Below are 15,990 nucleotides of genomic sequence, written 5' to 3'. Positions count from 1 at the left end.
TTTATGGTGTTAGTAGATGAGTCATTGACTCGTAGGAGTAGTTTAACCTCTTTAAGCTTTTCATTATTTTCTTTTCCCCTGCTTACGGTAAAAACACTCCTTTTCCATCTTCACTGAGCCAACACCACGTTCTTTTTTCTTGATAAATGAGCTGCAATTGCAGGGCACTCATTTTATTCAAGAGAGAAGCAGGAGAAAATTTTAGTTTTATCGATCTCAGATGTTTTCTTGCCTCTACTTTTTCAGATTACGAGGCTCCTCTGGTCATCCCTATCTAGGATTTCACACTGGTCTTGTGAGAGACGCTGGCATTCCATGGCTGTGCTGAACTTTTCCAGGTTATTAAATGAAACAAACATACTCCATTACTTTGCTCAAGTCGCATCCTATTTATCATTATTTTGTTGAAGTTTTCGTCCTGCAGTCCTTCATTGGTCATTTATTGCTTTGAGGGTAGTGCTGCTGTTCAATTTCACTTGTTAGCCATTTGGATTATGCGTATCCTAACTGATGCATTACTTCACTGGTCATTTCTTGCTTTCAGGGTAGTGCTGCTGCTGCTAAATTTCACTTTTTAACCATTTGACATTATACGTATCCTATCTGATGCATTGCTTGATCCTGGCTGTGAACTGATAGGACATAGAAGGAAGCAGATGATTAAACATTGGATTGTTCATGAAAACTTTAGTTGATAAGTGAATATGTTTATTTATTTCTTTTGTTTTAAATACTATTTCAGTTCTTAAATAAAGAATTTTATATTTTTTATTTTTTTGTGATCCGATCAGGAAGAAGGAAGATTTTTTTCAATATGCTCAATTTGAATCTCTCAAAAAAAAATTAGAAGAAGATGGAAGAATTGCGAAAGTAGGGATTAAGTTCTCTTTTCTTTCATAGATAATTAAATAATCAAGATACATAGCCTCTATTTATAATGGTGAGATCTTATACAATTTAGGTCGGATTTTTCTTTCTAGTTTTAATAAAACTCTCTTTCCTAAAATAGAGATCACTAGTAGAAATATTCTAAAAAAAGCTAAATTCTTGAAAAGGTAGATTTTGATTTCTACATCAACTCTATCTCTTCACTTAATTCTTTCTCGATGGAGGAAAATTTTGGTTTGATCTGTCCATTGTAGGCCCCAAAATGATAGAATTTGAACTTGATCATCACTAGGAGCATTGCTTTCTAAAGAGCTGTGGCATTATATCGTAGACATTGAAAAACTTCTCGATTTAAAAAAAAAAAAAATCATCTCAATCGGCGTAATATGACCAAGTTATGACCTCCAGAAGTTTAGCCTGCGGCTAACTTTTCATTGCAACTAATCTTGCTTTTGGATCCTGTCCAGCTCTATTTGTAGTGGCTAAAGTAATTATTTGTAGTGGCTAACTTTTCTATTTAGCTCGATCCTTGTATTCCTGATATGCTGCAAATCATTATTTTTGTCGTATAATTTTGTTGACGTTACTCCACCTTTGCTATACGTTGCTTATAAATCTTGTTAATAAGGTGGAACACTATAATCTGATGGCACCATCTTCTTGAGAAACCGTAGCGTCACTTGTGGATACAGACAGCCCTCTATCAGTTAGATTCTGTATGTTGGATTTTCCTTTAATAATAATAAAAACCTATCCATATTTGGTAAAAAATTTAGAAATTATGAGGAAAAAAAAAACTCTCACCATTGTCGAATGATGCGAACCAGTTGATATGCCAGTTTTTGCTGAGAATGACGCAGCACACTGTTTCTTATTTGGTCAGAGCAGCTGGTAATGCATTTAGATGAGGCTGCAGAACAATTGAAATAACACTTCATGAAAAAGTGCTGAACATCTTAGAAATTGTTTCAAACCTTGATCATTCATTTGCAAATAATGAGATTGCATCTCTAAACTAGGGTGGTATACAGTCCCTCTTATTTTGTTAATTATCTTTTAATTTCACAACTGCTTTTATAACCGAGCCATTTGATGCAATTTAAACTTAGCTGGACAGCTCCTCTGAAGGGCTACTCATGATTCCTGCTCTCATAAATGGGCTGGTCATGACTCTTTTTTTTACTTCGTTTCATAGGCAGCAGTTACATTATCTTGTTTAGATTATATCACCTTTTATTTTTCTTCTAGTGCTTCAATTTATTTGATCTGGAGTTTACAAGTCCTTTCTTGACATTGAATAGTAAGGGCATTTTTACATTCTAATCTACTTAAGTCCTTCACAATTGAGGTAAGAAGTGGAGTGGTGCAGCTTTCTTGAGCTCAGAGCTGGCTGAAAGTCTTAAAGTTTGTTCCCCTCTTTTGCCAAAGAGGCATTATGAGATAGATGGCCTCTCTCCTTTGGTCCTATTTTAGGATAGATTGGCCTTCTAAAGTATCCCTACAGCATTCCAAGAATTGGAAGTGTAAACTCTGTTTCTTGGTGTTTGGATATATTTCCCACCTATTAATGGGATCTTTTCTCCCCCCACCCTCACTCTTTTGTTTTTCTTGCTGTCAGTAGGAGTCTCATTTTTGCCTACTACCTCTGACACCACCCTTCTCTCCTTCTTCCTATTTCCACAATAGGTTTGCCTGCTCTCACTGACCCATCATCCTGAGTCCTGACCATAGCTGTCCTCCAATCTCTTGTCTTCATCACATACCATTTGTCCTCACTTGATGCAACCTCAAGGTTGCAAAACTAAAGCTTTTGCTGCTGATTTAAATTTCAGGTCTACACATATCTGAGTATTCTCCTTATCAAAAGCAGAAAGAAAAAGAGCAATGATGTGAGAGAGAGAGAGAGAGAGAGAGAGAGAGAGAGAGAGAGAGAGAGAAGAGGATGTCTAGTTAGAGGAATTAAAGAAGCTGAGATGGAAGAGAAGAATTGAGGAAAGATCCCCCACAAAAGAATTATTGTTTTTTTAAAAATAAATCCATAAATTGTCCAACAAAGCCATGGACCCATTTTTACTGACACAACTCTAAAACATTGATGTCTCCTAAAATATAAGGATTTTAAACTGATCTATAATTTACCAGGGACTTTTCAGTTATATATACTTTTGACTTAAAAATAGGACCCATAGTCAACCTAAAACTCTACTACCTCAACACCATTTACTTTCCTAATGAAAATTAATCATTTTTTGAAGGAAGCCTGATGAAAATATAAAATCTGTCATATGCTTTTAAAAGGCTAGAGGAGTCTCTTAAAACTAAGTAAAATAGAAAATTAACTGGAAATAAAATCCAAAGATTAAAAACAATTAGATCTAAACCTAAACTACCAGCCTTCCATCATCCTTTACATCACACCTCCTGTCCCTCCTCCATTCTCTCTACTATCTGAAATCACCTCAGTCAATCGACTTGTCCTCCCATTCACCTTTGATCACATATTTAAGCCTTCCCTTTGCTTGGATACATATTCTCTTTTTTATTGTGCTATTTGAGCTGTTGTTAGGATAAAAGTTAAAGTTTGAGGAAATAAAATATGAGCACTTATCCATTCAAAATGTTGTAGAAAGAATGAACTGTTACATTTTAGTTTCTTCTTACCTGAGCACATCCAAAATAGAAAGTGTGAGATATCTTGCCTTATGCTAAGATACTTCTCACGAATCACAAACTAGCCTCCTAAAATTCTAAACTGTTGGCATTTTTCCTTTTTCTTTACTACCTGCGCAAAGTCTAAAACCCCAACTCTTTCATTCTCTCCATTCTTCTCATCCAGTGTTTCTTATTTGTTTTCCTTTCCATTAAATCAACCTGTTTTTATCTTGAGAACCTGGATTCAGTTGCATTGTGGCACTATATAACGAACTTCATTTGATTTAGGGTTATATGGAACATTTCATTTTCTATTTTGTATATATTGTGATATGCCTCATTTTCCCTTTTCATAATTCCTGAAAATTGGTAAATCTATAGTAATTGAGTGGTGGTTATGTTTTTTAACAGTATGGATTTTTATACTGAGTTAAGTTGAAAGATTAGAGTAAGAGGTAAAAATTTCTTTTGATTATTTAAAATATGACTTGTTGCAACATTAAGGAAATTAGAAGTAAAATCACATGTCAAAGTTTTTTTTTTATTATTATTACTTTGTTCCTACTCTAGCTTTTGGATGTCTATCTTTGTATATTTTGTGTCTCCAATGTGCCAGTGTACAAATATGTGGTTATGATGCAGTGTGGGGTATGTTGTCCTACATATGGTGTTTGAAACCTCAGCTAGTTCATATATTAAAAATTAGTAGGTCATTTTTTTATTAAAATGATAGCAACATGCTATGATTGAGAGTTCTTGCTTAATTGAGGGAGAAATTTAGTAAGTTAGCACTTTCAATATAGTAGTTTTGGAGCGGAAAGGATATGTTCAATAATTATCTCAGTTTGAGAAGCTAGTATTTTCTCTCTCCTCATTTAGTCAGAAGCCAGCGACTATTATGGTATGTGTATGTAGCTGGCCATGCCAAAACTAACCGAAATAAAAAGAGGGAGGGGGAGAGGGAGAAGGAGAGAAAAAGGGAGGGAGAGGGAGAGGGTGGAAGGAGAGAGAGAGAGAGGATGAGACCACCGATAGGGGCAGAGTTATGAGCTTCGACCATCTTGAAAGGACATGGTGGTCATGGTGGCAGACTCATAGACCATACTCAAGAAGAAAGCAGTATCAACATAGGAGGAGGGAAAGAGGGAAGGAGGGGGGAAGAAAGGCTTACTTGAGAAAATTGTTAGTTGAATCAGTTGGTGAGAACAAAACGAGTACAAGAAAACAAGAGAGACAAAGAACCGAATGAACTCTTGAACGAAACCCTAAAACAAACCCTCAAAGTCTTATCTCAAATATATGGGCTAAACTACACCGGTAACCAGCCAATCTAGTTCAGTATGTCTTGAATTGGCCAGTTCAGTATGGTTCGATAATTCTTGCTTTTATGAGGTGTGCAAGTATATATTTGAATCATGTTTCCACTTTAATCTAATGAAATCATCTTGTTTCATCTGAATCACTTGATTTCAGCCAGGATCTTTGAGTTATAGTCCAAAACTTAATAAGTAAAACTCATCCACTATTTTTATAAATATAGTTTTCGTATTTCTATGACCATCTGTTTATGCTTTTTGGGAAGCCAGCGGCATGAATCACTCATTTCGGGTTAATCTCTTAGTCGAGGGCTTTGTTATTGAAAAGGTAGTGGTGATTCTACACTGGATAACGTGAAACTAGAGCTATTCAAAAAAATTGTACACAAGCTTTTTTTTAGGATATTTACTAGGGCTCCGTCAAGCTAAGGATACAAGCTCCTAGAGATTTGAAACTTAAAGCAGCTAGCTAGTTAGCTAGTTAGGAAAGCAGCATTACTACACCTTCACTGATATTGCAAAACCACTGTCATTGCCATCAGTTCCAGCCAATAATTTTACTGCAATTGTCATGAGCCAGATGAATTATATCCTGATGACTAATATTGAAGAGGTTGTCCACAGTCCTGTTGAAATCCTTGTATGTGCTTGCTCATGGTGACAGCCCTCATATGAAGATAGTGTCAGCAAAAAGTGGTTCAAAAATTGTAAGCCAAGCAGAAGATTCTTTTTTCCCTCCTCTCCTCGCTGATGTATGATGACCACACTTGTTCGTTGTACAGCCCAAAAGGAACGACATCAAATTTTTCCCTCCCTCCACATCTCCCATCTCATCTCAAAACAGTTCACCCGTACATGTAAGAGAGAGTTTGTGTGTCCCAATTTTCTTAAGTGCTTTAACTAGCTGGCTGCAGTAGCACTTACTATCCGAGAGACTCAGTGGGTTGGGAATTGAACGCTACCCCAATTTTCTTGACATTGTTGAACAAAGATTGCTTTATGGTACTTTATTGTATATTTATAGTGATATAAACATCTACATCACTATAGATATCTATGGTGGCTTTATTGTGAGTGGATATAATCTAGTAGTGATATCCTTGTATTGGTATGTTCCTGCCTCAAGATTTTTTTGGGAGACTCACTAGAGTAATAAGCTTCCTTGATAAGCTATCTTTGTCCCTCAGACAAGATAGCCTATTGATCAAGAAATAAAGCATTTTATGTTCCTATTAGTCAGACTTCGACTTAGGATTCCCCCATCTATGCACAAGCAACTAGTGGTGGCATCTGATACTATGTTGTTGATTAGTGGTAATTTGTTCTTTACAATGACACTTTCCACTCAAATGATAATTCAATTCCTTGTCATGGAATGATTAAATCTCCGATACTATGTTGTTCAATAGTAGCAACCAATTGCTGCATGACTAGTACCGGTAATAGCATTCTTCCATTTTAGATAAAGAGAAGTGATATGAATGCTTTCTCAAAAATAGAATAAAATTGGTGAGCTGTAAATTTATCTTTCAAAGGTTTTTAACATGTTGGTTCTTCCGCTACTTTGGGATTGTCGTTTGTTCCCTAACAAATGTGAGGCTGCTAATTATGATATTTTTCTTGTACGCTATGTATAATGCTCTAGTGCATATATGCTTCTGAAAATTTTATTTAGATGCTCGATAAGCCAAAGATTTAATTGTAAAAGTATTGGAGTCAAAAAAAAAATTTCATGATCTTTTGCTCCACAATGAATTGTGATTTTGCAACCATCCAGGCTGCATATGAGAATCACACAGCATTATATATGGATTATTGAAGTTTTCCATAATTTCGGCTGCAAAAGGCCAAAAAAAAATCTACAGCCCTTAGTGAAGTAAACAATGATTTATCTTGGACATGTAGATATTTATATTACTTAAGTTTGCATTTGTCCAATACCACTTATCACGTCCCTTTCGCAAGCTATGAATACGGCAAATCTGCATTCAGATCTCCGCAAGCGTCCGGAAAATCTATGGCCATGAAATCGACCATTCATCTGTATACGATGACTGTCGTGATCAAAAAGTCGGTATAATTTCAATAATACTCATAGAAATTTCTATACGAGCTCTAGATTTGCCATCTACTTTGCCTTATCCTATCGAGTTTTTGCGAATTTCAACAGCCCCATGGAGTCCTGCAAGATCTGACCATTGGATTTCCATTCGACGGCAAACGTCGACGCTGCCTTTGGGCGGTGGTAAATACGATATTTCCAAACTTCTCGGAGGTCAATCACGTGCCCGGGGGCCGCTAATAAGGGCAAGCGACTCTGTTGCCGTCACGTGACGCGCTCCTCGCCGTATGGACAGTCGCCGCGTGGCTCCCGTAATGTCCGATCTTATCCGCTCCTCGTGGTGCCCACTCAGCCTAGCCGCCACGTCGCCATCAGATATCTACTTCAACGGCACAGATCATCCCATCCCACCCCGACCATCTCGATCTTAACGCACCCGCCTTCGATAAATCTACCCTCGCGGACCTGCTTTCTCTCTCTCTCTCTTCTCCTCTGCTCCCAAGATCCAATCTAGGATCTCCGGGTTTCCGGGTCATTTTGGTAATTAAGTAGAAGTCCATGGGCCTGCTCGACAAGCTCTGGGACGACACCGTCGCCGGACCCCGTCCGGAGACCGGTCTCGGCAAGCTCCGGAAGCACTCCTCCTTCACCTTCCGGCCGAGCACCGGCAAAGGTCCGGCGAACTCAACTCCTCTCTCTATTTTCTTAACTCTGATCTGCTTGGTTCCTGGGGAATTATCGACGATCGTACGGTTGAGATCGGGTTTTGTTGTGTAGCAGAGGAGGCGATGGACCGAGGGAGTGCGAAATCGGGCGGCGCTGAGGAGGAGCCGAGGGTGACGCGGACTATAATGATAAAGAGGCCGACGGGGTGCCCATCGCCGGGAAACGGGACGCCGCCGTCGTCCCCGCTGGGATCGACGCCTCCGGTGTCTCCATTTTCCGGTGAGGTTTAATAGTTTGGAGGTGGTAGTGCTTGGTAATTTTCGAGAAAGGGAGGGTATATTTGTTCCATCATTTACGTAAATGCCCCTGAATGATAGGGGTGTTTTGGGTATTTTATGGGTAGTTATGAGTTTAATAACGGTCTCAGTTTCCCAGCGTGCCCCTTTCGCTGATCCACACCTTCCTTCGCACGAATCCATCATTGGATGGGTCAATGATCGCTTCGAGATCTGTGCGCGATCCAACGGTCAAAGATCAATCATTCTTTTGGGGAAAGATTCAACCCGAACCCTAGCGAAAGATCTAGAGAATGTTCTTTTGGGTATTAAAAGTAATATAATTGTACAACATTTTTTTGGGTAAAAGAATGAATACATAAGTACTAGACTCGATATATATATGCAACTCGACATGTAACTCTTTAACTTGACGTTTTCTTGAATATAGTTTGGAATTTAACCAAGACTTATGTGGTTAAAACTAGGTGGCGGAAGGGAGTGGAACCGGTTTAGGAGGAAATCATCGTCGGATGCATTGGAGAGAGGAGGAATGGGTGGTGTCGGACCACGGAATCCTGCTCCTCCTTACGAGGTGTGAGCTCGACTGAGCTCCCCCCATCTATCCGTACGTTTTTGCTGCTAGACCAGCATCCACTCCAAGCAAGATAGAGAGAGAACAGCCAACGAACGGAGATTGAATGAGAGAGAGGGACGGCTTCTTTCTTCCATGTTTATTGCTATGACGTAGAAGTATGTAAATTTTGTTGCTGATGGATGTGGTTTGGTAGTTTATCAATGTGAATAATGAGGAAGGGAGCTATATATGTCCGTGTTGTTTGTGTCTTGAGTGGTTCTAGTTTCTGCTCTTTTGTGTTTTGTGAGGTAGTACTGTGAGAGTGGTGGATGAGGTGTGATGTGTTGTAACTTTGTTTTGTATATATTCTAGTGGTTGCAGTTGGTGCTCTTTCTATGCGGAATGATGTTACTACTTACTAGTGTTTCACTGGCTTGAGTTCCACTTTTTAAGGAGAAAAACATTGACGGTAGGAGGAAAGGTTCCATCTGTTATCCAAGGGATGCAACTACATTCAGCGTTATTGAGTTAACTATTAAGATCTGTTGATTGCACGTCTTGCTGAGTGGCACCACAACCACGTCCATTAATAATCTGTGTATCTTTTGTTACTGTATGGCTTCTCCGCGGCTTAGTCCATGCAGCAGCAATGGAGGCACGACGTGCTTGCTGCTGCAGCCCCTTGAGCCTGGGCCAATGGCGCGCGTGCCACAGACTGGGCACAGCATGTGAGGCGCACACAGACACACACAGATTTCCCTGTAACTTTTGTTGTCATATCGAGCTCTCTCTAAGAAAGCACCATTCTTGTGTTGGTACATCGGTGTGAGGTAGAATGCAGAATGTCCAAAATTTGAGTAATATGATGTTTAGTTTTATGAAAGCATCGTCATCTAATGTTTATTGTGATTCTGTGCTCTCGTTGGGAGAATATCGTCATGAGTTGGAGGATCTGCCGGCTTCAACTCCGCACTACTCACAATGTAATGATGTATGGCATGGTGAGAACCCTGGCACCATAAATAGAAGGCCGGCTACGTACTTTCTGAACGTTCTTTTCTGCGTAGGTGCCAATGCCGTCACCACAAAATGAATAGAAGAAATAATACTTGGAGGGTAAAGTCTCCATAATAGACTAGCAAATGAATCATTAACACCTTGGGCTTGGTTCGGCAACAAGCTTTTGTTTCATTCCATTTGATTAATACATAACAAACAAAGCTCCAGCCTCAAATTAATCTTGCAAACAAGCCGGACACAGAGTCATTCTCAACTAGAAAGAATAAATGGAAGTTGGGAGCTTAGATATATTGCAAAGAAATTCCCTTTGGAACACAAAATGGAATAATATGGTCCTGATTGATTTTCTTTTAATTTTAACCTGTCACTCCAATTCCCTTGGAGACAACCTCGTCATGTTGTAACTTCTGCCAATCTTCCCAAGTAGCATCCTCTGGTGGAGTATGACTCCATTGCACCAAACCTTGGGTAATAATACTTTTGATTTTCCTGTTCACCATCCAGTGATCCAGAATTGCATGTGGAGTATGATGGCCTCGAACCGAATAATTGAGAAAAAAAATACACTGATGTCAACACCCAGAAAGGTCGATGCCATGGGCGCGCGGCAATCAAGTTTTGATCAAGGTAGATTCAATGTTATGCTTCTGTTAGTCATGCCAGACTGATAAAGGTGAGGGTCTTCATCCATAAAAGTAGCAGATGCAGTTTCCTTTGATTCCAGATTCACTTGCAGAGCATGAGACTGAATCCACAACCTAAGAATGCCTGATTCCATCTTGAAAACCTCAAATCTCTAGAGAGTGTTCGTGTATGTAAGATGACAAGTTTGGAAACCGCATATAGCTTTCCATGACTCAACCGAAAATATCATACTTTTGACTCTCTGAAAGCAAATTTGATTTATAAATACTTAAAACAATTAGAAGGAATCGCCAAACAAAAAAGAAAATAAATTACAGTACATTGTTTTCATCGTCCAGGAACAAGAAAACTCTGGTACGTAATTAATCCTACAGATACGTCCCACGCGAAGTTCAAAGAAACTGCATCGCCAGTGCATTACCCACCCTGTTACTAATCCACGTGGACTGATGAAGGGATTGTGCCATCCATGAGATGCCACATCAGATGGGTAACTGATTAACCAACATATTTAGTGGGAGTCCTCAAATTCAAGAGACCCTACACAACCTATACAATAATGTTCGAGGACTGGAGGTGAGTGAGAGTTCCGGCAAGGTTTAATTAATGGTTAACGGAAAAGATATATTCGATCCTTTGCTGCACTTCTGGTCAAGTAGAAGACATTTTACAACTTACAAGTGAATTAAGGGAGATCTTGGAGACCATCTCTCTTTATATAACCAAAAGATGTAGTCTAACACGGACTATAGAGATTGGTGTGAGTGTAAGAAAGCATGCATTAAGAAAACCAAAGTCTCCATGAAAACCTGTCTTGTGACAAAGCATCTCAATGTTCCAGGCATTCATCATAATGTATAGCTGGAGTTAGCGGGCATAAGAAATAATCTTTGTTGACTAGTGGAACCAACCTGCATTCCTTAAGTAAAATGGAGTGCATAACACCATTAAGACCCCTCGTTAATATATATTTATATACTTAGGTATCAGCGTTTGTTGTAGTTCCCCTTTGACCATGGCAGAAAACGAGTGACACTGCCCGGAGTCCACTTCAGAACTCAGAGAAGGGCAGCATGCCGAATGACCCTTTGAGACCGCAACCCCCTACTTTTCTCAAGGAGTAAAGGAAAAGGAGGCCAACTCTTCCTCAATTTTTTTTCCCACAAAAAAAAGGAAGAGAGAGAAGAGATAATATTATCTTTTGGTGAAAGGAGATACATACTGCATATAACTGAAAGAAAGCTAATTAAGACATTGTCCAACTAACTAGTATGATGTACTAGCTAGCAAATTTGAAGGGATCGATATAGCTTCCTTTCCCCCAACTTGCAACACTGCACGCTTTGCTTCAATTGCGGCCAAGAGAGCAATAAAGACATTAGAGACAAGCCTACCTCTGATATGCTACTATCCTATCTTGTCCATTGTTCCAACAAGTGCCTCTTAAATGGTTGCATTAATCTTGCACTGTGAGGAAGACATAGAAAATTTTTTTTAGCAAGAAGTGTCTACATGAATCATCTGGCTTATTTCTCAAAGAATGAAGAATCTGTTTTAAGTAGGGCTATTGATTTCAGTTAATATGTTGAGTGAGATGGACAATCTTAATGTCCAAAAATACAATCAATCCTCTGTCAATTATAACACAACCAACCTAAAAAGATTTTTTTCACGACAAACTAATTCCATAACCTTGTGTGGATTTTTATCTGATAAGCAGATAATCCCAACGGCTCTGTATGAATGCAGTATTAGTGGAAGTTGTTTGGGCATATTATATCGGATTAAAAGTTCCAATAATTGGATTAGCACATAGATACATGAGAAGATGAGGTTGGATAAATTCTATTTGCATAGCATACATGGATTTAAAAGCTGAACTCTTTTAAGTCTACCTGCTTGAAATTAATTGTAGTGGGTGCTACTGATATACTGGCAGTTATGTCTAGTTATCATTTAAATACGACTCTACAAACCCTTAGAAACCAATTATTTCTACCCGGTAATAGCTAACTTGGCAAAAGCTTTCTTAAATTCCCCTCTACACTTATTACTGATATTACTAATGATACTAACACAAAACACTATTATAGAAAGCCCTCATGTTGAATCTAAAAGATTGATTTTGATGGTGCAAAACATTTGAGTTAAAGATTGACTAATATATTTGCTTTGAGTTTAAGTGATATATTTTAAAAAGGAAAGAAGAAAGCCTTCAGCTACTCTCAAGTAAAGATCACCCATCTGAAGCCCCACATGAAAAATCTAAACCCCAAAACACCAAGAATATATTCTTTGGAAGCTCATAAACAAGCACAAAAGATTTCATCTTAAGCTACCTCAAGAATCAACCCCAAGCCTGCAAGAGTCAACCCTAGAACAGTCTCAAAAGACAGACAAAAAGCCAAAATTCCATCACATCAACGAGTTGCCCCATGAAGAACTTGAGCCAACCCTAAACAAAGACGAGTCGACCCTAGAATGGCCACAGAGATAAGATAGAGAGCCAAAAAAAAATTTTATTAGTGAGTCGACCCAAGGAACTCACGAGCCAACTCCAATAAAACTAAAATGGACTTTAAAAACAGTAGAGTCGACCTCAAAACAATTGTAGTGGAAAAACAAAAAGCCATTGAAGGTAGTCCATTGAAGAGTCGATCTCTGAAATAAATGAGTCAACTTTTAAAGAAAACACCCTATGAACTTTGGAAAAATAGAAAACCCAAAATTATATGTTTTCATATTTTTTGGTATAAATGCTTTGTACTTAACAATGGAAAAGATAGTTTAGGTAAATTTGATGCCAAATCTGATGAAAACATCTTTCTTGGATACTCTTCATCCAGCAAAGCATATAAAGTGTTCAACAAAAAAAAACTTTAGTTATAGAAGAGCCCATTCATATCCTTTTTGATGAAGCCAATGATCTTCCTTCAAGAAAAGAAAAGAATTTTGATGATGAGGTAGGATCTATGAGCAAACAAATAAAGAACCTTAACTTAAAGGACACATCTACACAAGATACAATGGATAGTAAAGCAAAAGATAATAATGATCAAGAAGAAGAAGAAGAAGAGGAGCAGCCACAACAACCTTAAGATAGACATGACTTATCTAGAGAATGGAGGTATATACATAATCATCCTAAAGAATTAATTATAGATGATCTTTCATATGAGGTACGAACTAGATTATCCATTAAAGATATATGAAATTATTTAACTCTTGTTTCACTAGTAGAACTAAAGTCATTCGAAGAAACTCAACAAGATCATAATTGGTTAAATTCTATGCAAGAAAGACTAAACCTTTTTAAAAGAGAAATTGGTTGTTTGAAAACTTGGAAATAGAACCGAAGACTATGTTAATTTGAAACAAAATGGGATTACAATAGCAAATTAAATGAAAATGAAATTGTCATATGAAACAAAGTCAATTTGATTGTTAAAAGATATAACTAAGAAGAAGGCATTATCTCCGATAAAAAATTTTGCACCTATAGCAAGAATAAAAGATATCTGATATTACTTACATTTGCTTGCTGCATAGAATTTAAAGTATTTTATTGGTTGTCAAAAGTGCTTTGTCAGAATGGTTTATTACTAAGAAAGCTTTTGTGGTAATTGAAAATGATAAATTTCCAAACTATGCATTCTGTTACGGGGGAACTTAGCCACCATGCCCCACGTGACCAGCACGCGCGCCCAGGAAGACTACGGCAGCCCCTTGATCCAGCAATCCGACCCCGAGTCGGACATCTTCGGCTCCGCAGCCTGACCCCGAGTCGGCTGCCCCTTGATCCAGCAATCCGACCCCGAGTCGGACATCTTCGGCTCCGCAGCCCGACCCCGAGTCGGCTGCCCCTTGATCCAGCAATCCGACCCCGAGTCGGACATCTTCGTCTCCGCAGCCCGACCCCGAGTCGGACATCTCTCGACAACGACAGGCTATTCCCCAGAGGCACGCCGCAGCCTCCTGCTCCACTACTCCCTGCAACGGTTGTATCTGGCGCTGCTCCACGATCCCCTATAACAGCCGTACAAGGCGGAGCTCCACTACGCCCTGTCATGGCCGTACCCAGCGCTGCCCCACGACGCCCTGTAACGGCCGTGTCAGCGGCAGCTCCATCGTGCCCCACGATGTCGAACCCCCCTGAAAGACCCCCCAGCCTGGTATATATGCGGCTGGGAGGAGGAGGGGGGGTAAGCAAGAACTTCCAGAGCATTCTCTTACTTGCTACTATTATCTCTCCTTCTCCTCCAATCTCCTCTGACTTGATCGTCGGAGGGCCCCCACTACCCCAGTGGTGGTGCGAGGCTTGCTTGCAGGTTTTCCGGTGGAAGGTGGAGCGCAATCAACACCAACCAAGGCAACTCAAACGGAACCCCGTTCACACCGCTGTGCCAATCGTTCTCGGTTTGGACCACCAGCAACAGTTGGCGCTAGAGGAAGGGCCGAATCTCAGAGCGATCGTAATGGCACGGCGAGGTGGTCGTGGAGCTTCCAATGCCTCCGGTCGCGGGGCCTCTCGCGCCTCCGGCCGGGAGGCCGCTGCGTCTCCAACACATTCTCAGCAACACTCCACCGCTCCACCTCCCATTCAGATGGTCGAAGCCGCTCAGTTCGACCAGTTAGCCCAGCAGGTTCGCACCCTCGCGGAGGCAGTGCAGAACCTGCAGGGTGTGATGTCTCGGGCGCCGCAGCGGGCCCAGGAGCCGCTGCTCCCTGAGCGCTCACCTGTCCTCCTCAACCCGCGCTCCTTCCTCTCCCATGGGGAGGAGCGCCGGCGCGAGGAAGATTCTCGAGCACGGTCCATTCTGCCGGGACCTTCCCATCGGAGCTGCGCGGGGTACGAGAGGCGGGCCCGGGCGCGTTCCCAGACCCCCCAGTCCTCAAGGAACCCGCGCTCCAGTCGGTCCCCCTCTCGGTGCTCTTTGTCTCCCACCCATCGGTCGCGCTCCCTGGACCGGCGGGTGGACGATCTCCACCGACAACTCCAGGTCCTGAAGGGCCACTCCAAAGATCCCTTCGCCGACTTGGAGATCTCCTCCCAGCCGGCGCTTGCCTCGAGGATCCTGCGGACCCCGAATCTGCCGGGGTTTAAAATGCCGGCGATCGAGCCCTATGACGGGGCGGCGGACCCGCGGGATCACGTCGAGAGTTTCAGGACCCTTATGCTCCTCCACGGAGCATCAGATCCTCTCCTCTGCAAGGCCTTCCCGGCGACCCTCCGTGGCCCGGCAAGGGCGTGGTTCGCCGGCTTGGAGGCTAACTCAATCCAGTCCTTCGACCAGTTTACTCGCCTCTTCATCACCCATTTCGCCGTCAGTAGCCAGCGGCGACTGGTCTCCGACTCCCTCTTTGATGTCCAGCAAAACGAGGGAGAAAGCTTGCGGGATTATCTTACCCGCTTCAACAAGGCTACGCTGGAAGTCCGGAACCTGAGCCAGGAGGTGGCTCTTTCAGCCCTGAAGCGTGGCTTCCGAAAGGGCAGACTCACCTTCTCCCTGGACAAACGCCTGCCGCGGAGCTTCCCGGAGCTGTTGTCCCGGGCGAACCAGTATGCGGACGCCGAGGAGGCGGCCGCCCACCGGAGCAAGGAGGCCGCCGAGATCCCTCCAAAGCTCGGGAAGAAAAGGCGAAAAGAGGCACGCCAGAGGAGGAGCCCGACGCCTCAACGTCGGCGCAGAAGCCTGTCGCCGGCGAGGAACCACGGCGCCCTACGCCCTCGTTCTCCGCCCCGACGTTTCAACCGGTACACTCCTCTCCTGACTCCCCGGGCCCAGATCCTCATGGAAATCAAGGGGCGGGAGGACCTCCCGGTCCCGAGACAGATGAAGAAGATTCCTGGGAGGAGGCCCTCTCGGGCGTACTGTGAGTACCACCGGG

The 15,990-nt window shown here is 41.6% G+C and overlaps 1 protein-coding gene across 2 annotated transcripts; it reads left to right on the top strand.

The window, feature by feature from the left end:
* Window positions 1-7,337: 7,337 nt before the first annotated feature.
* On the top strand, window positions 7,338-8,832 carry LOC103703620 (dormancy-associated protein homolog 3-like). Of its 2 annotated transcripts, none has more exons than XM_008786529.5 (3): window positions 7,338-7,591; window positions 7,699-7,863; window positions 8,348-8,832. In XM_008786529.5, exons 1-3 carry the CDS (start codon window positions 7,477-7,479, stop codon window positions 8,458-8,460), a joined length of 393 nt encoding a protein of 130 aa, XP_008784751.2. In that variant the 5' UTR covers window positions 7,338-7,476; the 3' UTR covers window positions 8,461-8,832. The 2 variants fall into 2 exon arrangements, with proteins under 2 accessions (XP_008784751.2, XP_026658998.2); XM_026803197.4 differs by having other exon boundaries at window positions 7,379-7,591; window positions 7,696-7,863.
* The last annotated feature ends 7,158 nt before the right edge of the window (window positions 8,833-15,990 follow it).

The sequence above is a fragment of the Phoenix dactylifera genome, chromosome 8 (assembly GCF_051530095.1).
Source record: "Phoenix dactylifera cultivar Ajwa chromosome 8, Ajwa_hap1_PhDact_Kaust_v1.1, whole genome shotgun sequence".
Lineage (NCBI taxonomy): Eukaryota > Viridiplantae > Streptophyta > Magnoliopsida > Arecales > Arecaceae > Phoenix > Phoenix dactylifera.
Note: the sequence above shows the minus strand (reverse complement) of the source record. Positions and strands in the feature narration are given on the sequence as shown.

Coding starts and splice junctions, on each gene's coding strand:
- LOC103703620 (XM_026803197.4), top strand. CDS start 7,477: ATGGGCCTGCTCGACAAGCTCTGGGACGACACCGTCGCCGGACCCCGT. Junction 7,592..7,695: donor CCGGCCGAGCACCGGCAAAG/GTCCGGCGAACT, acceptor TTTGTTGTGTAG/CAGAGGAGGCGATGGACCGA. Junction 7,864..8,347: donor TCCGGTGTCTCCATTTTCCG/GTGAGGTTTAAT, acceptor GGTTAAAACTAG/GTGGCGGAAGGGAGTGGAAC.